This window comes from Patagioenas fasciata, chromosome 25, assembly GCF_037038585.1.
Source record: "Patagioenas fasciata isolate bPatFas1 chromosome 25, bPatFas1.hap1, whole genome shotgun sequence".
Taxonomy (NCBI): domain Eukaryota; kingdom Metazoa; phylum Chordata; class Aves; order Columbiformes; family Columbidae; genus Patagioenas; species Patagioenas fasciata.
In genome coordinates, this window is record NC_092544.1 from 46,302 (window position 1) to 68,935 (window position 22,634).

The 22,634-nt window shown below is 57.2% G+C and overlaps 4 protein-coding genes and 1 non-coding gene across 8 annotated transcripts; 3 read left to right on the plus strand and 2 right to left on the minus strand.

The window, feature by feature from the left end:
- The first annotated feature begins 935 nt into the window (after positions 1–935).
- Positions 936–2,343, plus strand: LOC136112585 (ras-related protein Rab-42-like). Its single transcript, XM_065857354.1, is given in 3 exon segments — positions 936–1,195; positions 1,931–2,074; positions 2,076–2,343. Coding segments are annotated over 3 exon segments (672 nt in total).
- Positions 2,344–3,086: 743 nt separating this feature from the next.
- On the plus strand, positions 3,087–4,568 carry LOC136112573 (ras-related protein Rab-39B-like). The gene is made up of 2 exons (XM_065857339.2): positions 3,087–3,323; positions 4,056–4,568. Exons 1-2 carry the CDS (start codon positions 3,109–3,111, stop codon positions 4,480–4,482), a joined length of 642 nt encoding a protein of 213 aa, XP_065713411.1. The 5' UTR covers positions 3,087–3,108; the 3' UTR covers positions 4,483–4,568.
- A 1,187-nt stretch (positions 4,569–5,755) lies between these two features.
- TAF12 (TATA-box binding protein associated factor 12) lies at positions 5,756–12,194 on the minus strand. 2 transcript variants are annotated; one of them, XM_071799083.1, is made up of 7 exons: positions 12,107–12,194; positions 10,873–11,019; positions 8,892–9,143; positions 7,778–7,855; positions 7,360–7,498; positions 6,744–6,832; positions 5,756–6,219 (listed from the first exon to the last, which is right to left on the minus strand). In XM_071799083.1, exons 2-7 carry the CDS (start codon positions 10,939–10,941, stop codon positions 6,184–6,186), a joined length of 663 nt encoding a protein of 220 aa, XP_071655184.1. In that variant the 5' UTR covers positions 10,942–11,019; positions 12,107–12,194; the 3' UTR covers positions 5,756–6,183. The 2 variants fall into 2 exon arrangements, with proteins under 2 accessions (XP_071655184.1, XP_065713235.1); XM_065857163.2 differs by having other exon boundaries at positions 7,360–7,474; positions 12,107–12,190.
- A 304-nt stretch (positions 12,195–12,498) lies between these two features.
- On the plus strand, positions 12,499–12,629 carry LOC136112654 (U11 spliceosomal RNA). Its single transcript, XR_010652927.1, has one exon. It is a non-coding gene; the product is annotated as a U11 spliceosomal RNA (small nuclear RNA).
- A 156-nt stretch (positions 12,630–12,785) lies between these two features.
- LOC136112639 (discoidin, CUB and LCCL domain-containing protein 1-like) lies at positions 12,786–22,634 on the minus strand. 3 transcript variants are annotated; one of them, XM_065857430.2, is made up of 15 exons: positions 22,502–22,634; positions 19,728–19,949; positions 17,276–17,413; positions 16,880–16,931; positions 16,603–16,675; positions 16,290–16,423; positions 16,098–16,135; positions 15,833–16,027; positions 14,985–15,106; positions 14,728–14,896; positions 14,529–14,621; positions 14,201–14,291; positions 13,976–14,013; positions 13,762–13,884; positions 12,786–13,327 (listed from the first exon to the last, which is right to left on the minus strand). In XM_065857430.2, the coding sequence occupies exons 1-15, from the start codon at positions 22,605–22,607 to the stop codon at positions 12,915–12,917; spliced, it is 2,007 nt and encodes a 668-aa protein (XP_065713502.1). In that variant the 5' UTR covers positions 22,608–22,634; the 3' UTR covers positions 12,786–12,914. The 3 variants fall into 3 exon arrangements, with proteins under 3 accessions (XP_065713502.1, XP_065713503.1, XP_065713504.1); XM_065857432.1 differs by having other exon boundaries at positions 13,116–13,301; XM_065857431.2 differs by lacking the exons at positions 16,290–16,423; positions 16,880–16,931.

Genomic DNA, 22,634 nt, shown 5'->3' on the forward strand with positions numbered 1-22,634 from the left:
CCTAACCCTAACCTAATCCTAAACCTATGCGTAAGCCTAACCCTAACCCTGTCCGTAACCTAAGCCTAACCCTAACTGTCCACAGTTTTCCTTCATTATCTGCAATAAGAAAAGAAAACACACACATACTAAGCCGTGTCAGCAGTATCGTGTCGGTCAACACCGACCCATTCCACAACACCCATTTCCTCCTACGTTCCACGGCATTCCATTCAGTGTGTTGTGCCAGGGGTGCAGGCAGAAACCCTCATAGCTCATGACACCTAAGACAGGAAGAAACAAAATGTATTTAACACTTGGGACAAGTCCCCAGCCCTACACTCCGCCCCTACCCTAGCTCACTATAAATGTTCATCCGAGTCCAAATGGGCCCACAAAGCTCCTAAAAAACAAGAAGGAAACACTGAACTGAGTAATCCTCAACTCCCACCACCGCCTCACCTTGTCAGCCGCCAATGGGCATGCAGCTTCACCCCTCTGAGTTTGCCTGTGGCACCTGCAAAAACAAAGGCAAATGACACAGTTGATGACCCTGATCCCTCATCTCTTCTTCCCAGGTGGAATCAAAGCCTCTTTCCCCTCAAGCTTGTCCCAGCTTACCTAGGACTTTGGCTTCCCTGGGCACACCAGCCTCTCTGTGGCAGTATGTTTGTACACCCAGAGCCTACCTGTTCCCATTTTTGTCATCAAAGCCAGGCAGCGGGACAGAGCTGGCACTTGACAACACCAAACACAACACCTCGGGGACGGGAGGACAGGTTTGCCAGCTTCTCCCTCCTCCCAGGGACAGTTTGTTTGTCTGCCCCAGGTGACAGCAAGACCAGAGTCTGTCCCCAAAGAAGGTGCCGCGGGGTGGGGACAAGGCTGGAGACCTGTCCCCAGGCCTGTCAGCACAGCAAAGCCCGGCTGGGTCAGGATCCAGCACAGCTGCTGCCATGGGGACAGTGACAGAACGCCACCAGGCCCCCGACCCCAGGGGACACTAACAGTTCCGTGTCATTGTGCTGGGGGACGCAGCGGTGTGGAAGTCATCACTGCTGCGTTGTTTTGCAGAGGGGACAGGTGGAGGGGACGTGGGGACGGCCACCCCCTGTCCCTCTGTCGGCGTGGAGTTCTACAGCCGCACTGTCCCTCTGTCACCCACCGGCAAAGCCAAGCTGCAGCTCTGGGACACAGCCGGCCAGGAGAGGATCAGGTGAGGTGGGGACAGGGACGGGGACATGCCCCCCCGCCCCCAGGACTGCAGCACCAGGCTGACTCATCCCTCCGTGCCAGGGTGGGTGTGAAGTCCCCAGCCAGGCGTGCAGGGACAGGTGACAATGGCTCGTTGGGCTGAGGACACTTTAGAGGCTGTTGCAACCTTCTGCTGAACTTGCAGCGAAGCCAGAGCTGGCCAAGTGTGTAGGGCAGGGTGTAGGCCCTGGGATGCTAGTCCTGGTGTGTGAGTCCTGGAGTGCTAGTCTAGTCCTGGGGTGTCGGAGCACTGGGGGTGGGCGATTTCCTTCCTGATTACATCAGGTTGAAATCAGGAGCTCCTGGAAGCGGGAAAGAGGCTCAAATGGGGTGACAAGCCAGGTGCTGTTGCTGGAGCGAGGGGTCTCACTCTCCCCCCAATCCCCAGGAGTCTTTTGGGGACCCCAGGGTCTGGGGGTGCCCCATTTCTCAGGCCCTTCAGCACCCACCCATCCCTGCTGCACCATGGGTTGTGTGGGGGCAGAGGGATCCTGAAGCCCCTGAAACCCCACCCAGGTCTCCTCTAAGTATCCCAGTCCTGGGGGGGGATGCTGAACAGAAAATGGGGGTGCAAATGGTGTGGGCAGGTCTCCCCTTCCTGCTCCTGAGGTCCCAGCTGGGACCCAAATATGCCCCCAGGTTAAGTAGGTGTGGGGGGTGATAGGGTGTCCCCCAAACTTTCCCCCAGTGTCCCCAGGTCCATCACCAGGTCCTTCTACCGGAGCACGGCAGGGGTGCTGCTGGTGTTCGACCTCACTAACCACGCGTCCTTCGAGCACATCCCCAAGTGGTACCGTGAGGCCGTCGGGGATCGTCTCCCTGTCTTTGTGCTGGTGGGACACGTGTGACCTGGTGGCCGAGCGCGTCGTGTTGGCAGAGGAGGCTGGGGACCTGGCAGCCACCCTGGGCATGGCCTTCGTGGAGACTTCAGTCCATGGCAACCTCAACGTGGAGCTGGCCTTCCAGACACTGGCAGGGGACATCCAGAGGGCACTGGGACAGGGGACTCTTACCTCACACCGGGACTGCGGTGGCATCAGGCTCCTCCCCACTCAGAGCGGCCTCTGGCCCCCAGCACGTGGGGAGCCCCAGGCGTGGTGCCAGTGCTGATGGGGACATGGGGGGGACATGAGACCCTCCCCTGATGGGTGTGGTTCTCTCTCACTCCTCCTTGGGCTGCATCCCTACCCAGCCTTGGGTTTATTTCAAGCTTTAATTTGGGAGCTCTGAAAAAAATAATATCCTGTTGCAAGAGTGTTTTTAATAAATCTGATGCTTTTCCACACCAAATAAAGGTTGTGCTGAGTGCCAGACCCCTGACAAGGACAAACTGCCATGCTCAGTCCATGACACAGGGGATGCTCTGCTTTTGGGGGGGTCGCTGGTGGGGTAAAGCTGCCCTGTGTCACATGGTGGGGTGATGGTTTTAAACTAAAAGGGGAGATTCAGGCTGAAATTGTTGCCTCTGTGGGTGGTGAGAGCCTGGCACTGGATGGCCAGAGAGGTGGTGGATGAACCACCCCTGGAGACACCCCAGGCCAGGCTGGATGGGGCTCTGAGCAACCTGAGCTGGTGAAAATGTCCCTGCTCATGGCAGGGGTGGTATTGGGGGACCTGGGAAGGTCCCCTCAACCCAAACTCTTCTGTGATTCTATTGACCTTGTGTCACAGGGCCACCCCCTGGGAAAATGGGACAAGGCACCTCCCAAGTGCTTCCAGACGGATGAAACTGAGGAAAAAGGGAGCAAGGAGGCTCAGAATGGGCCACTCAGTGCTCATAGCAGTGGGAACGCCTCCTGGGTGGAGACGCCAGGTCCTGCCTGCACATGCTCCCAGCGCAGGGGCGGCGGGTCCCAGCAGCTGACGGAGGTGCCGATGGAGCTGCGGTGGCAATACCAGTTCCGGGTGATCATGCTGGGGGACTCGACGGTGGGGAAATCCTCACTGCTGCGGCGCTACACCGAGGGCATCTTCCTGGATGCCGTCAACCAGACGGTGGGGGTGGATTTCTATGTTCAGTTCGTGGAGCTGGAGCCAGGGCTGCAGGTGAAGCTGCAGTTCTGGGACACAGCCGGGCAGGAGCGGTTCAGGTGGGTCCAGGTTGTGGGGTGGGGGGTGGGGGGGTGATGGAGCCAAGTGTCCCCCCTGTATTTGGGGTGTGGGTGGGATGTTGTGATCTCAACCCCAGGGAGTTCCTGGGTACAGGTGTGTGCGTGTCCCCCCACCCCATGGGTGAGGAACCACAATGACGAGCCAAAGCCAAGGGTGTTCCCAGGAAAAGAGCCCTTGGGGTTGCCTCGTCAGCCCTGGCTCCAGCTCCAAAGCGCGTACGGGACCCTGCAAACTCCACTCTGCCCCCTCAGCGGCAGGGGGCTGGGGAAAAAGACTGGGAGCCCAGTGGGAGCTGAACAACGCGGCTTTTCCAGCACAGCTGCTGGGAGCCTTGGCACCTCATGGCTGGGGCTGCCACCACTGGCCAGGCTGCTGGGAACAGGAGAGTTTGAGGGACAAGGCTGTGGAGTCAGGAGAGCTCGAGGGACATGGCTGTGGGGAGAGGACAGCTTGTGGGACATGGCTGCTGGGGACAGGGGAGCTCGGTGGCTGTGGTAGAGGGGACAGACGAGCTTTGGTGGCTGAGTAGGAACAGAGCTGCCCAGACCACTTGCTGATAGAGCCAAAGGGACAATTCTCACTCTCGGGAGCAGGGTGACAGTTGTGGGGGGGAGGAGATGCTGGGGTTGCCCTGCATCAGGGGAGATGCTGCCCAGGGCAGCACTGGAGATCCCGAGGGGAGGTCTCACTCCATTTCTCTCATGTCCCAGGTCTGTGACTCGCTCCTACTATCGCAACTCGGCGGGGGGGATGTTGCTCTTTGACCTCACCAACCGTGCGTCCTTCGAGAGCGTCCGCCGGTGGCACCGGGAGGTGACAGAGACGGTCCAGCCATTCCGCATGGTTTTCTTGCTGGTGGGGCACAAAAGTGACCTGGCAGGGCAGAGGCGGGTGGGCAGGAGGGAGGCAGAGAAGCTGGCAGCCTCTTTGGGGGTGCAGTACGTGGAGACCTCAGCCAAGGACGCCAGCAACGTGGTCCAGGCGTTCCAAACACTGACGCTGGGCATCTATCAGGCACTGCAAACGGGGCGGCTGGTGGCCAGTGAGGCATGGGACGGGGTGAAGAGCAGCATCCCGCTGCCGTGCAAGGCTGCAGTGCCGGAGAAGGAGGAGAAGTGGAAGAGATGCTTGTGTTAGAGCTGGTGACGCTGGGAGGGATGGCACACCCCACCATGATGCACAAGGGATGAGGCAGAGATGGAGCAGCAAGCACGGATTAAACACCCCTGGTCATCTCTCTGCCTGCCCATGTTTTCCTGGGGAAGTGGTCACGGGAAGGGTAAATCCTGCAGAGACCCAGGTGTCACCCCCCTTTCCCCTATTCCCTCTACAAACCCCTTTCTCCAAGGCTCTCCCCATCCCCCAGAGAGAAACTGTGGGTCCTCCCGGCCCCCCAGCGTCCCATGTCAGATCAGTCTTGACCTAAAACCCCTTTTACTCCCTGTTTTATTCACTCAGAGGTGGTCTCCATCCCTGGGAGGTCAGGGTGGGCTGGTTGGAATGGCAGCTCTCCCAGGGCACCCTGAGCTGGAGCAGCTGCTGAACAATCCCCACATTCTTCCCAGCAGTGGCTGCAGTGCAGGAACAGCCTCACCTGGGGCTGCATTTGTGTGTGTCACACTTCCTGGGTTCTTCCAGGAGCCAAGGGAGCCCATACTGGTGTCTGAACTGGGAGCCCATACTGGTTTCCAAATTACCTCAGCCCCAGCGGTTTCCCTCATGGATGCCAAGCAGGGAAGACAGGTCCCAGTCCTGCCCGTGGGCACCAAGAAGACTCCCATAGCACAGGGGTTTGCAGACCTGCTCCCTCTGCTCCATGAGAAATGGCTCTTGCGGCTTCTCTGATAAAAACTGGATAGAGCAGAAACAGGCAGCAGGACATGGCCTTTCCTTATAGAGTCATTTTGGTTGGAAAAGACCCTCAAGATTACCAAGTCCAACCATTCCCCCACCCCTAGCACTACCTCATGTCCTGAGAACCTCATATCCATCTGTCCAACCCTCCAGATACGGTGACTCCAGCACTGCCCTGGGCAGTCTGTTGCAACACCCAACAGCCCTTTGGGGAAGAAATTGTTCCCCACATCCAACGTCAACCTCCCCTGGCGCAACTTGAGGCCGTTTCCTCTGCTCCTGGTGCTTGTTCCTGGGGAGCAGAGCCCGATGCCCCCTGGCTCCAAGCTCCTTTCAGGTAGTTCAGAGATCAGAAGGTCTCCCCTCAGCTCCTGTTCTCCAGCTGAATCCCCCAGGTCCTTCAGCCGCTCCCCATCAGAAAAATCCTTCCACTCACCCCAGAGCCCAGGGCAGATCTCTGACCAGAACAAACCCCCCACCCAGACCAGAAAAGTGGGGCTTCCTGTTTCACCAGCAACTCCCTCACACGCCGTTAGAAGAGCACAAGACTTTCCCATGGTTTTAGATTAATAATTTCCTTATTCATGTAAAACAAATGCAGGTATTTATATAAACACTGACATTACAAAGTACTGGAGCAGGTCAGGGCAGGAAGGAGGAAACAAAAACCTCTACAGATGCTTCTAGTACTGTCCCACACAAGACCAAACACTCTCTCCCTTGGATGATCACTTACACAATAAACCACTTTCAAGTCACAAATAAAAAGTCTTTGTTTTGCATTGTGGTCTTAGAGGGGGATGAGGAAGAGGGTGTAGAATGTTTTTGGCAGACCTCATCATCAAGTTAAGATATTGCTGCACCATTAATAAAAAATATATGCTTCTCTGTAAAGCATTTAAAAAAAAATATCCCATGGATGGCATCACGGAGAGGCAGACATCCCAAAACACAGAGGCATCTTCTCCTGGCTCTTCCCAGGAGCTATTTCTTGGTAGTTTTGCGAATCAGTGCCATTCTCTGTAAAAAGAGAAAAACGTGGGAATCTAAGCATCTCAGACAAGGTTACTGCAAAACAACTGTGCAGGAACAACGTATCTCAGGTTCTCTTGGGACTCTGCCTGACTCATTTCTGCACAGGTCTGTCAGGTCTGTTTGAATCTTAATGGGATCCCAGAGGAAAAGGGAAATGTCTGCACTCCTCAACACCCAGGGTTGGAAGTGCAACACCAACACTAGCGAGAAAAGTGGGATTAAAGAGTGCTCGGATCAAATCCCACTTCACAGCCCCTCAGCTGGTTTTCAAACCATTTCGAGCTGAGCTGCAAGTTCTGCTGCTTCCCTTAGGGTGCATCCACCACCAGAGTGGGGCCAGAGCAACCTCAGTCCTCTCTGCACAAACAGGCGATGAGACTCTGGAACTTATTTCAAGCCCAAATCACTTAGAAGAGGCTAAAAATTCATGTCATGCCAGGAATTTGAGGCCACCCTCCGCATATCAGGCTTCTGCCCCATGATGCTTGGTGTTGTTCAGGGCTCCTCACCTGTTTGTGAGCTTCTGTAGTGCAGGCTTTTTTGTAGGGCCGGATTTCTTCAGAACCAAAGCCTGGGATCCACATGTTCCACTGACGCTCTGGAAGAGAGCAGCCAGGTCAGCACAATCGCCCCCAACAGCCCACCCCAAGGGCAGCCTTGTCCTCACAAACAGGCACAAACATCTTCACCAGCTCAGGTTGTTCAGAGCCCTGTCCAGCCTGGCCTGGGATGTCTCCAGGGATGGTTCATCCACCACCTCTCTGGGTACCTGGGCCAGGCTCTCACCACCCTCAGGGCAACAATTCCTTTCTCATGTCCAGCCTGAATCTCCTCTCCTTTAGTTTAAAACCATCATCCCTTGTCCTGTTGCAACAAGCCCTGCTCAAAAGTCTGTCCTCATCTTTTTTATCGTCCCCTTTTAAGTACGGAAAGGTCACAAATAAGGTCTCCCCGGAGCCTTGTCTTCTCCAGCTGAACACCCCAACTCTCTCAGCCTGTCCTCCCAGCAGAGCTGTTCCAGCCCTTGGAACATTTTTGTAGTTATGTATCTGTAGGTACTTGTGGGTTTCCATCCCAACACTGCACCCAGCACTCAGCTGAGGAAAAAAAAGAAAAATCACTCACCGAGATGCAACTGGACATCTTTCACTTCCAGGGTGTTTGACTTGCGATGCCGCGCAAGCTGGCAGGCTGCCGTCACCACGCTCTCAATGAAATCATCAGCGATCTGCAACAGCATCTGCGGCAGGACAAGGACAACAACCTGTCTTGTCAGTACCGAGCAGCTGAAGTTATGCAGAAAGCATGAAAATGAGTCCTCAGAAGTCTGTATTTCAAAGGCGTTTGCTACAATCACTGGTTTAAAATGCTTTTTGATGCTGGGACGCAGGAACAGACACGGATGGCTGAAGGCTGCAGCAAATGTGAGAACACAGAAGCATAAAATGAAGCAGCCGTCCCTGCCTTGGACAAAGGGCCACCAGTTTGTGACAAATCCAAGATTAGCTCTATTTTGTAGCCCCTGCCATGGGTTGGTACCTACTTCTTCCACATCTTCATCCAGTTGCTCGTTCGGATCCACCTCCCGCACAAGGTCCTGCAATTTCTTCTTTGTTAAAACCTGAGAGTGTGGGAGAAGAGGGAAGGATTTACCAGATTTACCATGCTGCTTTAGCACAGCCACCAAAAAACTTCCTCCCCTGCTACCCTCCCCAGGCCCAAGTCACAGGTGTTGACACAGCCTATCAGCTCAAGAATGGCAGAGATAAGCATCATCAGGTGTTAAGGAGCCATTTTCAAGCACCAGTGAACAAAAATGGAATGCAGAGGTCAGGATAAATAAGTCTCCTGTGCTGAACTGGCACTGAGCTGCAGGCAAGAGGGGACAAAATCAGAAGTCTTAAGAGGCAGACAGTGACTAAATTTGTGCTCAGGGCACAAAGGAAGCATTTCCATGGCTGTAGCGCTTATCAGCTTTAGTGTTTCACAAGGAAAACAGCAAGATAGGTCAGTGTTGGGTTATTCTAGGGCAGAAGTGGTGGGGAGCAGAAATTTTCCTGCTGCTGGACAACAACAGGACACTTCAGTCTTGTAGGATGTGGATAAAAGTTCTCAGCACTGATCCATCCATCTGGTCAGATGAACCAGACACCCCTGGGAAACCTCTTCCCGGTTCCCTCACACTGCGGGAATAACTGCTGCATCTGTTTGTCGGGGGACACTTCCCAGAGAGGTGCCAGTGACACTGCAGAGACATCAGGGAGGGTTCCTGGAGTGCTTGCGCATTTTATGCACTTGTTGTCCCACTAGGACAAGCAAACACACACAAATTAGCAGCTCCCGGCAGCGATGCTGTCTCTCACACTACCCCTCACACTCAGCTGCAGGCTACAAACTGCACTTTCAGTCTTCCCATCTAAACCACATTTAAAAAGAACTTCTCAATATACATTTTCCTGAGACTAAAAAAACCTCTACACTTACAGCATCCACACCCCATCCAGGGAAGAGAAACAACCTATGGAGACATTTGCTCACTCAGTCACTGATACAGATATTTATTAAGTTTTTGTTTGTAATTTAAGAAAGGAATGGAATTAAGTCTCAGGCAGGTCTGAGCATCTCCCCTGTTGTCCTAAAGCTGGAGATAAAATTACCTGGTTGCTCTCAGGACTGAGCCGTCCCCCTCCGCTCGGCGTCCCCGGCATCTTTGCCACAACGGTGCTGTTGGCCATGGAGCTCTGCGGGGGGGTGCTGGCGGTTTCGGGCTTTCCAGAAGAGAAGTTGGAGAGGTTGATCAAGGTCGATGGGCCAAACTGGTTCATAATCTGTTGGGCTTTAGCTTTTAGGTCGTAAAGTTTATCCAGGTCTTGTTTCTTCTTGGCGTTGTGGGGACCCAAACCAATCAACTGTAAAAGGATACAAAAGCTACAAGTTAGCAATGAGAAGGGGTTTAATGGGGCGATTGCAGCTTTGTCTAGAGGAAACCGCAGTGTCCTGAGGGGGCCCAGGGTTTTACAGAAGATCAGGTCTCTCCAGACGCAGCGAGAGGGAGGAGAAATGTTTAGAAAAAGAGAAAACATTCCCTAGGATATGGAATTTGCCAGGAACAGCCAAGGGGCTGCAGGCAGCGCACAGACGAGAGGCAGCAGTTCAGCAGCTCGTTCCTGAGGCTGAATCCAGCACACATGTCCCCCCTGCCCTTCTGAATGCATTTCACTTGGACCACAAACAGCTTTGAGGAAGAGCTCACAGAGATCCCACTGCTCCCGTGGCAGCAGTGAAGGGAAGCGCAGGAGCAGCATTCAAGTCCTCTTCATGAGCCTGAGGACAGGGGGTTCATCTCCTGCGGTGTCTGCCACAGGATGGACACCTCATTTTCAGTAACACTGCACTCCAGGCCTGACCCACAGTGGTTCCTTGACAACAAAGGGTTCGTTTCAGGTTCTGAAAGCACAAGTCTGGGTTCTCAGAGGTAATGTGACTGAGAAACACAAGCGCTTGTCCGCACCTTCGAGTTGTGCTTCACACAGCAAGAGCCACAGCCAGTGCAGGCGGCTTTACCGATAACAGGGAATCAGAGATGAGTTGGGGCATCTTAATCGGTTACTCAGATCTTCCAGGTTCACCCTTAAGTTATTCAGGTTGTTGCCCACTGAGCCAACACACAGATCAACCAGCAGCTGTGGTGTTTCACTGCTGGAAGGCCCTAAAATCCCGGTTTGGTGACACTCTGTCCTTAATGCTCTGCAAAAAGAAACTCAGTGAAATCCTAGACCTTCCACCCCACAACTGCTGTGGGCAGCAGGGACAGGTCTGTCACGTGCAATGAGCATTTACGGAACAGTTTGAGGTAAAAACTCCTTGTATAGCAGCTGCTGTTGGGCCTAGAGACAGCCAAGAAGCAGCTGCCACTTCCAAAAAGTCTAAGTGCTTGAGGATGAACTTACTTACAAGAGAAAGAAAAGAGTTTAAACAGCTTTACAGCACATTCACGTACAAAACGATGAACAGAGCACCTGCTACACGAGCTACAAACAGACATTTTCCCCTCACCACACCAAGCTTGGTTAGTTTGGGTTAATTCACCCCAAATCACACACCAGGAATCACACCAGAATGCTCAGAGGCGGCTGCTTTAGTGCTTCACTTCACGGCAAACTCATGCAACGCTGCACTCGCAGACACAGAGAGAATTTAGAATTTATATCCAAGACGCGTTTCTGTGGCGCACTCAGCAAATTCTCAGCTTCATTTTAACTAATTAATGATGGAAAACCATTCCGTCCACACCCTAAAGCCCTCAGATGGCGTTTCTGGACAAGGAACTCAGCACAATATCAGGACTTCAGTGTATGCTAGGCTCGGTTTTAGCCTAGGCCGCTCTCAGGCCAGTCACCCCCACAACTCAGCTTACAAATCCACAAAGCAGGAATTCTTACCGACCACGGAGGGCAGAAAGCTCCAAAATCCTTGAGCCAAAAGCACTTTTATCACAATAAAGTTATTTTGTTTGTTTATTTACAGATTTCATCACGCCCTTCGCGTGCCATTAAGATCACCAAACGCCAAGTTAACGGGATGGGTGGATTCCCAGGATAAAAATCCCGCATGCCAACCCCAGTGCTTTTTACTTACAGCTATCTGAGTGTCTAGATCTTTAATTACATCAGCAACTGCCATGGGGCCAGCGAACGGAGAGGCCATTTCCCAAAGCCTTCTCAGAACGTCAGTGATCAGCGTTAACCTACTCTCGCTTCCTCCTCTTCCATTTAACTCTCATTCCTACAGGAACACCAGATATTTTTTCGTATCACCCACTCTACAATCAGACCACAAGAGGAAAGTTTCACGCAAGAGAGGACACGCTGGCTGTACTGCAGCACGAGAGGGTTTATCTGTCACACGATCATGAGTGGAAGATGAGGCATCTCTCAGGATCCTGAAGAGGGAATAGAAATTTGGCCAAATTTCATTTTTCTGTCAGAAAACAGAGTTATCTTGGGACCTGCTGTCAGCAGCAATGTGCAGGTGAGCCCGGAGCACTTTCTCTCCATGGCAGGAATCGGGCTGGTGACCTCAATTAGCCCCACTTGTTAGGATTACAGCTGCAATTAAAGTCTACAGTAAAGCCAAACCAACCTTTGTCGCATTCCCTGGGATGCTCGGGGGGCTTTCGCTTCTACTAAGACATAACGATTTGCACCAAACATTTAAATAGTTTTGCGAAGGACCATCTGGTTTGGGTGTATCTTTATTGTTAATAGAGAAAACTGAGAAAGTTCTTGGATTTTGCTTTAGTTATTGCAAATGTGAGACAGTTGGTGACAAGCGTTTATCCATCATGTGCGCTTGTTAAAAGTAAAAAAAAATTTTAAAAGTCCTTTTTTTTCCCCCCGGATGTGCTTTTTTAGATGCCGATGGGACTCAAAAGATCGCTTACAGCCTTGCGTTTGAGCCCGGAAGCACCAGACTCTCACCACCCCGGGAGGCCGCAGCTCCGGGGGGCGGTTGTTTCCAGCATCGCCCCCTGGCCCCATAATCGCCCCCGGGAAACGCCGTGACGGGACCGAACGGAACCTCCCGGGATAAAACGTTTCCCGAGGCTGCCGGGGCGCCGTGGCCAAGGTCCCGGGGCCGACGCCTTCCCCTGTCACTCCGCAGCCCCCGGGACCCCTCGGCCGCTGACACTCCCCGGGCGGGGGTTGAGCCGCGGGTCCAGGCCGCGGCCTGTCCCGAAGAGCGGCGGGACCAGCCTGTCGCGCCCATCCCGGCTCCCTCCCATGTTTTAGGTTGTAAAAGCCGGTATAAAATAGCCGGTTCCTCCCCTCCCACCGGGGAAAGGACCTCCGACCGCCGCGCCGGCCCGTACCTCCCCATGACCCACGGGCGGACCGACGCTCCGCCGCCGGCTGCGCTCCCTCCGCCGCGCACCGGAAACGCGTCCAGCGCCGCCAATCGGGAGGGCGCTACCTGCGCGTGCGCGCTAAGGTACCCGCCGGGAGGAGCCCGGGCTCCGCCTCGGGGAAGGCGTCCCAGCATGCTCCGCGCGATTTGCATAGCGCTTGGGGCCAGTGAGGAAAGAATCGGTGTTTTCGGGGGAGAAATAAAAGCAGAAATGGAGAAAAAAGACGTGAAACTTAAGGAGGAAGAGAGAAGAAATGTGGAGTTGGACACTATGTGTCAAGGAAATACTCGTGCTTCGCCGTGACCTGAGTGGTGCCCTGGCGTTTTCCCATCCCAGCCGGCCTAAAGCTCGTATTTAAAAAGGGCTTCTGCCGTGCGTGGCACGGGGGGGCTCTTGTGGCCGCCCTCGCGGAATCGACATCAAGAGATTTCGGAAGCACAATTTTTGCAGGAGGGGGCCGCCGGTAACCGCTTGTTCCGGCGCCCTGGGTAGCTGTTAATGGCAGAGTCGGAATGGGGCTTGGAGGGCGAGGGTCTTGTGCTGCATGGGGTGGTGGTTTCGGGAGGGACGGGGTGTCTCAAGTTTCCGAGGGCGGTTTTTGTTCGCGGAGCAGGGGTGCGCGAAGTGGGAGTCGCACGGGAGGTCTCTGTACACAATATATGTATTTAATACAGATAAATACGATCGGTTTTAGAAAATATTCTCCCAACACTCGGAGCGGTTTTTTCCCAGAGCCCTGCCGGTTCCCCCGGGTCAGGCTCCCGCTGCATCTTCACAAGGCCTCGTGGTACACGTGCGAGAGAGGACTGTCCTCCACGGCGCCCTCCACAGAGGGGGCATCCCCACCAGGGCCAGCAGTCTGCTCCGCCCGGGGGATCGTGCACGCCCCGGTGGGCAGCTCCCCGGCCCGCGGGGCGGGTGCGTCGTACCGCAGCGGGGAGGAAACGGGGAGCCTTGGCATGCCGCCGGGGCTGCGGTGGGTGCTGGCGGGTTCGGGCTCGCTGAACGGTGTGGCGTACTCGGGCTCGGGCAGCAGCGGCTCTGCGTACTCGTGGTATTTTCCCGGCACGTCGTAGTGGCTCACGACCAGTGGCAGAGTGTAGCCCTCATCCGGGAGAGGCTTGAAGGTGGAGGGTCCCGTCTGGCTGCTGGTGGTCACCTGCACCAGATCTGGCTCAGCATATTCTGCAACGGGGGTGCAAGGCTCTGAGCTGGGGACTGTTCCCATGGCGGTGGTGTTCCAGATGTGGGTGGGCTGAGGGCACCCATGGGTGGAAAAAACAGGAAAAACCAGCCAGACACATCCTAAAACCCAGCCGGGGCTGGACAGCTACCCCACAGGGACAGGCAGGTCCCTCTGCACCAGCATGGAGTGGGGGTCCTGGTGCCCTCCAGCCACCTTCCAGTGTCCACATCCGTGTTTGATGCAGAATAATAATAATAAAAATAATGAAGATAAATAAGCCCTGCCAAGGTCTACCTTTTGTACAGGACCATGATGTGGGACGGGTCAGACCAGAGCGGTGCTGGGGGACAATGGGCACCCCAACGTGCAGTGGGGGAGACACAGCTCCAGCTCGTGGCTGAAGGACCCATTTGTGCCTCAATGTCCCTGTTACCTGGTGAATGGGTCTGGTCGAGGTCCTCCGGCGCAGCCGTCGTGGGGAACGAGGCCAGTGCAGAGCCAGAGGGCGGCAGGCTCTGCAGGGAGCACACCTGGCTCGGACCCAGCTTGGGGTACCCTGAGCAAAGAGCAGAAGTCTCTGGTTGTCACATGCCATCCCTTGTGGACAGGCATGGCAGGACCCCCAAGGGAGTTTTGAAGCTCTTTACCTTTCATGATCCCACCGTTAAGCTCTGCCGCCAGCTTCCTGCAAGGGGACAGTGAGGTGGGGGTGAGGGATCCCATCAATCCCACCACCCCACCCCCCTCCTTGCACCCGCTGCATGGGGGGATGTGCCACTCGGTACCTGGAGAGCAGCCAAATGGAGCCACTGCACTTTGAGGGGGCAATGCTAGGTCCCCCAGGGTGAAATGGGGGGCAGGATGGGACCCACCTCTTCCTGCGGCAGAGGAAAACCAGCAGCAGGAGGCTGGAGCAGAGGAGAATGAAACCGCCAATAAGCAGCATCACCAGCAGTGTGGAGCCTGGGGAGGGAGGACAGCATCAGCCTCCGGGTGCCCCATCCCACCCCTCTGCACCCACAGGTGACAGGAGTCCACCCATGGGTGACAGGAGCCCAGTCGAGGCCACCAGAGAAGGAAAATCAATGTGTTGTCACAGGGGAATCTTAAAGTCCAACTGGGTCCATCAGTGCCTAGAGCATCCACAAAACAATGCTGCACCCCAGGAATAGCTCCCCCCGCCCCAGCCTCAGCACCAACCTGTCTTCTCCGGATCCAGGGTGATGCCAGGGATGGGTGTGTGGCTGGCTGGGCGGCTGGTGGGGACAGGGACCTCCTTGGGGACACTGGGCACTGCAGGGTATAGCAGGGACTGTCAGTGTGGGACCACCATTGGGCACACAGGGAGGTGGTCCCTAGGGGACGTTTGGGATGTCGGGTGGTGTGCAGAGAGGCTCACCGTAGGGTCGGGGAACGCGGACCCGTGCCAGCTGGCAGCCCACCAAGGCTACCTTCAAGGCCACATGCTGGTGCCAGCTCTGGGGTGTGACACGGACATAGCGGGCGACAATGGGGGGAATGAAGGCATTGGAGACCTCCCCTCGGCTGTCAGTGTTTCCTTCAAAGATCTGCCGGAGAGGGTGAAGAGGGTGCAGATGGCCACACATCCGTGGGCAGGGGGTCTGTGTCCCCCCTCTTGTCCCCCCCTGCATCTACCTTGTCCTCCTGGCCACTGCTGCCTCTGTAGGGTCTCCAGTTCTTCCCGTCACGGCTGGAGGAGACCCGGTAGGACGTCACATAGTAGTTGTGCTGCTCGGATGACCCCTTTGTGATGATGCCTGTCAGTGCGGGAGTGAGCTCAAGGGGGGCCCTGCTGTCAGCCGGAGGGTGCAGGGCTGAGGAAGGGCTTGGGGGGGCACTCTGTCCCCCAAAATGCCCCATTGCTCAGGGCAGAGCTTTCCTAGCCAGAATAACCCCCATCTCTGGGACACCCAGCTCCACGATGGGAGGGGACCAAGGGACAGGACATATCACCCCCCTGGGAAACCCACCGCCAGGGGCTCCCTCCAGCCCTGGGAGGGGGTTTGGGTGGCAGATTTAAGTGTCGAACCCCACACTCTGCCCCAAGGAGCCAATAACATCCAGCCCCGGCTGCGAGCCATGCATTCCTCCCTCCTTCAGCCTTCGGCTGGACAATGTCCCCATTTTCCTCGCCGCGGTCACCAGCCAGTGCCACACAAAGACCCCGCTTTCAGCAGCTCCAGTCGAACAAAAGGCGTGCACTGGCACCAGATGCAAGAGCATAATATTAACTTGTTCCTCCCAGAAATAGCTGCGGATGGCGGGGGGGCTGGACAGGGACAAAATGGGGAGAGGGGAAAGCTGGGGGGGTTGACACTGTCTGTGTCCAAGTTTGCACCAGTATAACCATGGCCCAAGGAGCTCAAATTCCTCCTGGGTATTCCAACTGCTCTGGACAGTTTTTTTTGGGGGGGTCTGTGAGGCTGGTGCCCGTGTCACCATAGGGAGGACAGTGGTCAGGGTGGCCTGGGGACAGCACTCACCAGTGACATTCCTGCGGGTGCCTAGGTCCAGCTCCAGCCAGGCGGCCTCAGTGCCAGGTTCGGTGGCCCAGGAGTGACCGGCGGTGCCCAGCGCTGCCCGTTCAGCCACCCAGGTTCTGTCTTGGCCCAGCATGTCCACCTCGTGCCACCAGGACGAGGCATTGAAGGCAGCCACCTCCAGCGCATCATCACAAGCTGGACATAGAGACAACAGGTTGGGAGCCAAAAATATGGCTTAATTTCAGGGGAAATGGGAAAAAAATACCTTTGTGGAATACGAGCCGCTTCTCAGAGAGGGATCCCCTGCGGGCAGAAAGCATGGGGAGCATTGGACATGGGGAAAAGGGCCCCAGGTGAACAAATCTGTGGGATCTCCAAAATCAAGCAGTGGCAGGTCCCCGGTGTCAGCATGGATGGGTACGGGGTGCAGCCAGGGACTCCAGCCTCACCCACCCACCTTTTGGAGTGGAGCCCATTGGCGAAGGCTGACTCGTAGAGCGTGATCCCCTTCTCCCGGGACAGGGCGACCTGCCCGCCCAGCTCGTCTGCGATCACCCCAGCGTGCACGGCTGCCTTGCACAGTACTGAGGTCTGTGGGGAGCAGGGACAGGTGAGAGCAGCCCCCCCTGGGAGGAAAGGGTATCCTATGGGGCACCCCATGGCCAAACCCATCCCCTGTAGTCTGCTGGGGAGTGACAAGCAGTGGCCATGCGTGCTGGGAACCATCCCTGGTGGGTGCACCCATGGGGCAAGCCAGGCTCTGCACTTACGTCCCGGTAGCCCTGGCTGGGGTTACCCCAGATGTCCCCGTCGATGTCCTTGCAGCCCGCGGGACAGTACACACTGAAACGCATGGCGAGGGGGAGTCAGGGCTCGCTCCTGTCCAATTCCCCTCTGCACACCTGTTTGGTGCCCATCCCGCCGCAGCTGCACCCCCCCAAGCACCCGGGAGAGGAATGGGAACAAAACTGGGGTAAATGGGGACTGGCAGCAGTGCCAGGGTGGGGGACACCAAAGCGGGGACCACTAACTCCCCCAGCCACTCACCTGACATGCTCCTGGGTGTAGTGGGTGCCTCGTACCAGGCAGGAGACCAGGTCTGCAAGGCAGGGACACCCCAGGGTGAGGGACCCCCACCCACCCCAGGGCACCCAGAGGGACAGGGGAGGCTGGTCCCTTGGTCCCTGCAGCCATCGGCCCCACGCCTGCATCTCTGCCTGGGATTGGGGTCCCAGCTGACCTGGGGGTCCAGGGTGCTGTGGGGGGGTCCCACCTGGCTGTGTGGTCTGGGGGTCTCTCATTTTGGGTCTTCAGTGAACTCTGGGCAATTGGAGCCCACCCTGGGGTCAGCAAGGAGCTCCCTCCACCCCCAGCTGTGCCTCCCCATGGGCCAAGACATGGCCCAGGGGGGTTTCTGCATCCCTGAGGGATGCTCCCCCCTACCTGGGTGCTGCGAGGTGGCGTAGGACAGAAGGAGACCTCGTCCTGAGTGGTGGCTGGTGCTGTTGAACAGGACGATGACAGTGCTGGAGTTTGTCACCAGGAGTGGGGTGGCAGGGACAGCATTCCTGCAGTAGGGCCCTGCAGAGAAGGGGCCATGGAGGGGACTGGGGCTCCCCGGAGATGGGCACAGGCCCCCAGACCCTGGGGTGTCACCTCCCCTGGCCCAGCCCTTGCCAGGGCTTGCGGGGCTCAGGCATTTGGACTGTGCTTAGGGTGGCCCCAGTCCCAGGGTTGCCCCATGCCAGGCTGGTCCCAGCTCTGGGGTGGTCCTATCCTGATGGTGGTCCCATGTCCAGGGTGACCATATGCCAAGGTGGCCCTGTGCCAGGGTGGTTCCAGCCACAGGGTGGCCCCATCCCCCGAACAGTTACATCCAGGCTATGGGGGGTAACTGGGGCACAGTCCCCACTGTCCCCACACAGCCACGAGGAGCACCGAGGGGGACGCAACCCCCAGGCATGAGGTCAGAGCTGGACCAAGCTCCCAGGGTGGCACCCCAAGATGTCCCCACCTCCCTGAGCAGGGACAGATGAGCTTCCAGCCAGGCAGGGACTGTACCCACCTTCCAGAAATGCTTCCCCCCAGAGCCTCTTTACCAGCCCAAGTAGCCACCAGCTTTTATTCGGCACTTGCCGCTGTGTCCCCTGATGCCATGGCATGGCCCCATGGGACCCCAAAATGGGGGCTGAGTCCCTGTCCTGTCCCCTCCCCATCTCCCCTTTCACAGGCACTGCAGTAGCTGCCTCCTAAATCCCCCCATTTAATTCAAATCAATTTGCAGTCTCCATCTCCCTGATTAAAACTTCAGCTTTACAGACAGGCAGGTTCCTTGGGGACACCCCTGATCCCAACCAGGGACAAGAGGTGGCCCCAGTCCCCAGACTGGCATCACCCCCACCCGATTTCTCTCTGTTCTGCATCATGTCCATCACCAGGGGCTCGGAGCACCCAGAGATGCTTTGAGAAAATGGGAAAATGCCATCGTTGCCCTGGGGACAAGGAGCTGTGTCCCCATGGTGCTGGCAGTGACATCTCCCTGGCAGAGTTGTGTCATGCCTCAGTTTCCCCACCCCAACCTGCACCCTCACCCTGCCTGGGTCATATTTAACCAAGAGGTCAAGCCCAGGGGACATGGGACACGTGTATGTGCAGGGACGTCACAGAGTCATGGAAGTGATGGGGCCTCTGCGTCATATGCAAATGACATGCATATGAGATGCAGATGACATGCGTGCACAGATTTTCCCACCCGCTGCCAGATGTCAGCGCTGTCCTGGACAGATGCTGCAACATCTGGCTCACTGCCCACTCCGTCAGCAGTTCCAGAGACCCTTGGGGTGCTGGGGACTCGTCAGCTGAGCCTCAGGCTGGAGGCTGCCACCCCCATGGGGACGCCAACATGTCTCCAGCCCAAGCACCAGAGACCAGCTCTGAGTCAGCAGGAGGGAGACCACAGCCTCCACTTCCCGAAAAACATCTGGGACTTGTCAAGGGCTGGCGTCAGCCGCGCATGAGTGAGCATGACTGCGGCACGCACCCAAAGGGGCTACGGGTGCCCCCCACCTCCGCCAGCCCTCCAGGAGCATCATCGAGGGTCTCCCCTGTCCTGTGCTGCTCTGGGACCCCTCAGCCTGGCCCAAGTCATGTCTGGGCTTTGGGATTCTGGGAGATGGGGATAAACATGTTCCCGAGGTCATGGCAGAGGGGATGAGGGACATCACGTGCTGTCAACCCTCTGTCTGCCAGCCTGGAAACGGCAAAAGCCCTGGAAAAGAGGGAAAAATGCCAGTCCTGGGAGCTGTGGGGAATCTAAACTGCCTCCTTTCCACCCCATATTTCCCACAGCGTCCCCTGCCCCTCACCCGGCCTCGTGGCTGCTCCTCCATCCCAGCCCATGTACACCCCAGTGGTGACACTCTTCCCCCCAACCCAAGATGTCTCCCCCAGCACCTGCCATGTTCCAGGTGCTGTCAAATCCCTCCAAGACCATTACATTTCTCCAGGAAAATCCTGGAAGCGTTTGGGCAGTGGCTCCACAGACAGAACTAATTAATCAGCGGCTGGCTGCATCTTTGGGTGCCCCCATCCTCAGGTACTCCCCTTTTCAAGTACTCCTATCCTCAGCTACCCCCCTCCTTGGATATCCCTCTCTTTAGGTCCCCCCATTTCAGGTACAACTGTCCTTGGGTACCCCATTCCTTAAATATCCCCATCCTCAGATATCCTCATCCTCAGATACCCCCTTCCTCAGATATGCCCCCTCCCATAAGGATTCTTCTGATCTTCTCCTTATCCAGGATTTTACATAAAGTGATATCACCCCTTTCCCCCTTCCCATCTGCAGCTCCTTGGCAGGTGCTGCCTCAGTTTCTCCCAGGACACCACCTCTTACCATAGGCAGTGCCAGCCTGGGGGTTGGTGAGCAGCACAGAGCTGCGGGCACAGTGCTCAGAGGGTTCCAGGTCCACGTCCCCAAAGGCCAGGAGGAGGGAGGTGCCCGGGGGCGTGCGCAGCCACCAGCGGCAGGCGGTGTGGTTGGGGTAGGTGCCCGGGTAGTTCTTGGAGCTGAGGGTGCCACTGTGGGGTGTCAGCAGCGTGTGGCCGCAGCCATCCCCTGTGGAGAGATGGGGTACAGGCTCAGCCAGGCTGCTGCCTGCCTCAGTTTCCCCACTTGGTACAGCCACCAGGGACACCCCATGGGCACCCAGAGCCCTTTCAAATGCTTTCCTTGGTTGAAACATCATTTTTTGTGGCTTTTCTGGCTGCTGTCTCCACTGGGGACAGTCCTCAGGGGGACCCAGGGGTGAAGCTGCCTCAGTTTCCCCCACAACCACCCACTGTAGACCTGCACCTCCAGCCCCTCTCCATCCCCCAGCCCAGGAGGATCCCAATTTTGGGAGCTACAAGAGGATGCAAGGAGGAAACACTCCCCCTCCACAGAGCTGTACAGCTCCAAGCAGCCCCTGAGCACCCTTGGCTGTGGGCTTGACCTTGAAGATGACCTTGGGCAGCTGCATCCCCGTGGCCGCCTCCCTGGGTCCATGCCAAAACCGCCACAAAAAGGGCCTTTCTCTGGGTTTGCTGCCCCCAGGCACAAGGGAATATTCTGGAAACCGGAGTTTAAAGCACCCGGTGTCAAGCACCGTTTGGGATTTCTGGTGTATCCAGGGCAGGACTGGTGAAAGGACTGCATGGCTGGGTGGGGGCCATTGTTCACTCCCCTCCCAGCCCCAAAAAGCTGCTGCTCCTGTCAAGCATCATCCCAGCACAGGCAGAAAGAAAAGTGATGGGCTCAGCTTGCCCCTGCCTTGGCCGCCATCACCGTCACCAGGAGACAGCACAAAGCACCGGCATGAGAAAATCCTGCAGGGATCGAAAAAGGGGGAGCTGGAGGTGGAAGATGCCAGGCCCTCTCCAGAGCCCACTCCTGGCCAGACTGTGGGAAAGGCTGGTGTTCAAACTTGGAGGAGGGGGGTTTTCCTGTGAATCCCCCTGGGCAGGCATGCAGGACTGAGTGAAATCCTCAATTTCCCACGCCATTATGGCAAAGCTGGGAAGGATTGGGCCCTCAGGGGCTGGCGGCGGGGGGCACTGGGTGGCTGTAACCCCTCTGGGTCTGCCAGGAAAATGGCTCCCAGAGGGGCTGCTGTGCCGTGGGGGAAGAAATTTGGAGTATTTTGGGGGAGTTTCAGACAAGCAAGGTCAGAGCCATCAGGATTGGCATGGAAAACCCTCTCTGGCCAGGACACCTTGGCATGTGCACCCAAGCTCGGGGTCCTGGATGGACACCCCCAGCTCAAATCCCACTGCCGGTGGTGTGGAGGGTCTGAGTGGGGCCCATCCCAGGAAAAACCCATCCTGGTAAAGGAAACACTCAATAAAATGGCCTGTGTGGCCAGCGCACGCCGGGTGGCAATGCCAGAGATAAGCCAAGAGCTACACATGCACACCCGATGATTTGGCTCCCAAGATACTACCGAGGGAACAGAACAGCGAAGGCAGAGCCATGGCGGGGCTTGTCTCTGGCTACAGGAAAATCCCCAGCCCCCCCGAAAAAAAGTCAGTTGCAAAAATACGGGAAAACTGGATTTCCGCTGAGTGAGGGCAAAGCCGCAGCATTGGGACCATCCCTGCCGGGGGGGTTGTTTGTTTTCTCAGAGGATGCAGGACAGACACAACAGGGCCATGCTCCAGGAAAAGCTCTGGTACAGTCCAGGGCTGGGAGGGCTCCACCGAGGGCTTTGGGAACCAGTGGGAACCCGCTGTGGGATGTGTACCAAATCAAACAAGTGGGGAACGCAGTGGCGGTTCTGCCCCCCCGTGGTCATGTCCTGGCCGTGCCTCAGTTTCCCCTTGCTGGACATGATGCTTTGGATGTCCCATTCCCCTCTCCTGACACTCGAATGAGTTGGAGATGAGCGGCGCCGGGGAGAAGTCCTTCAGGATGAGGTTTTGGCTGAACGCCCCCTCGGGGCCTTTCCCAGATCCTGGAGGCTGCAATTCTGCCCCACGGAGGGACGCTGCCAGGACCCGGAGCATCCCCCGAGATGGAGCCGCTGCCCGGCTCTCCCAGCTGTGCACCGTGAACTCCAGCGATCCTCTTAAACCGGGCCAGAGCCGGGCCGCTGAGGATTAGGGGCTCCCGGAGAAGCCGGGTGGGAGGGACAGAACCGACCCCGGCGCAGGCGGCACCCTGGTACGGGGAGGGGGAGGCACACGGGAGCACGGCGGGGTCTGCGAGGAGACCACCGGGTGCGGGAGCGGGGCGGTGCGGGGATGGTGGAGGCAGCAGGGAGCTCGTTCTGTCCGGTACCGGAGTAGAAGCATGGCGGGGACGCCGTCCCGGATCGGTACCGGGGCAGGCGGACCGCGGGGACTCAGTCCCAGTGTGGTGGCCGTCTGAGGACAGCGGGGACCCGTCCTGGATCGGTACCGGGGAGCCCACCCTGGTCTGGACACAGTGAGGAGCCTGTCCCGGATCGGTCCCGGGACAGAGGAGCGCCCGTCCGGTCTCTGGTCCTCATGCCAGACCCAGTCCTGGGGGCGGTGTACGGCCCATCCCAGCGAGGGAAGAGGAGCCACGGGGGTGTCAGCGGGAGCAGGACTACCAGTGCCGTGTCCCGGTGAGGGGTGCCCCGCCGCCGGTGCCCCACAATCCGCACTCACCGTCCTGTCCGCCGGCCGGGCGCAGCCCCAGCGGTCCCAGCAGGAGGCAGCGGCGGAGCAGCGCCAGCACCAGCGCCCCCCGCGCCGACCCGCCGCCCGTCCGCATCCTCCCGCCGCCGCCGCCGCCGGTCCC

Coding starts and splice junctions, on each gene's coding strand:
- LOC136112573 (XM_065857339.2), top strand. CDS start 3,109: ATGGAGCTGCGGTGGCAATACCAGTTCCGGGTGATCATGCTGGGGGAC. Junction 3,324..4,055: donor GCCGGGCAGGAGCGGTTCAG/GTGGGTCCAGGT, acceptor CTCATGTCCCAG/GTCTGTGACTCGCTCCTACT.
- TAF12 (XM_071799083.1), bottom strand. CDS start 10,941: ATGGCCTCTCCGTTCGCTGGCCCCATGGCAGTTGCTGATGTAATTAAA. Junction 9,144..10,872: donor ATCTAGACACTCAGATAGCT/GTAAGTAAAAAG, acceptor ATCCTTTTACAG/TTGATTGGTTTGGGTCCCCA. Junction 7,499..7,777: donor TGGATGAAGATGTGGAAGAA/GTAGGTACCAAC, acceptor CTGACAAGACAG/GTTGTTGTCCTTGTCCTGCC.
- LOC136112639 (XM_065857430.2), bottom strand. CDS start 22,607: ATGCGGACGGGCGGCGGGTCGGCGCGGGGGGCGCTGGTGCTGGCGCTG. Junction 14,897..14,984: donor GCAGTGGCCAGGAGGACAAG/GTAGATGCAGGG, acceptor CCTCTCCGGCAG/ATCTTTGAAGGAAACACTGA. Junction 13,328..13,761: donor CGACCAGACCCATTCACCAG/GTAACAGGGACA, acceptor CCCCCGTTGCAG/AATATGCTGAGCCAGATCTG.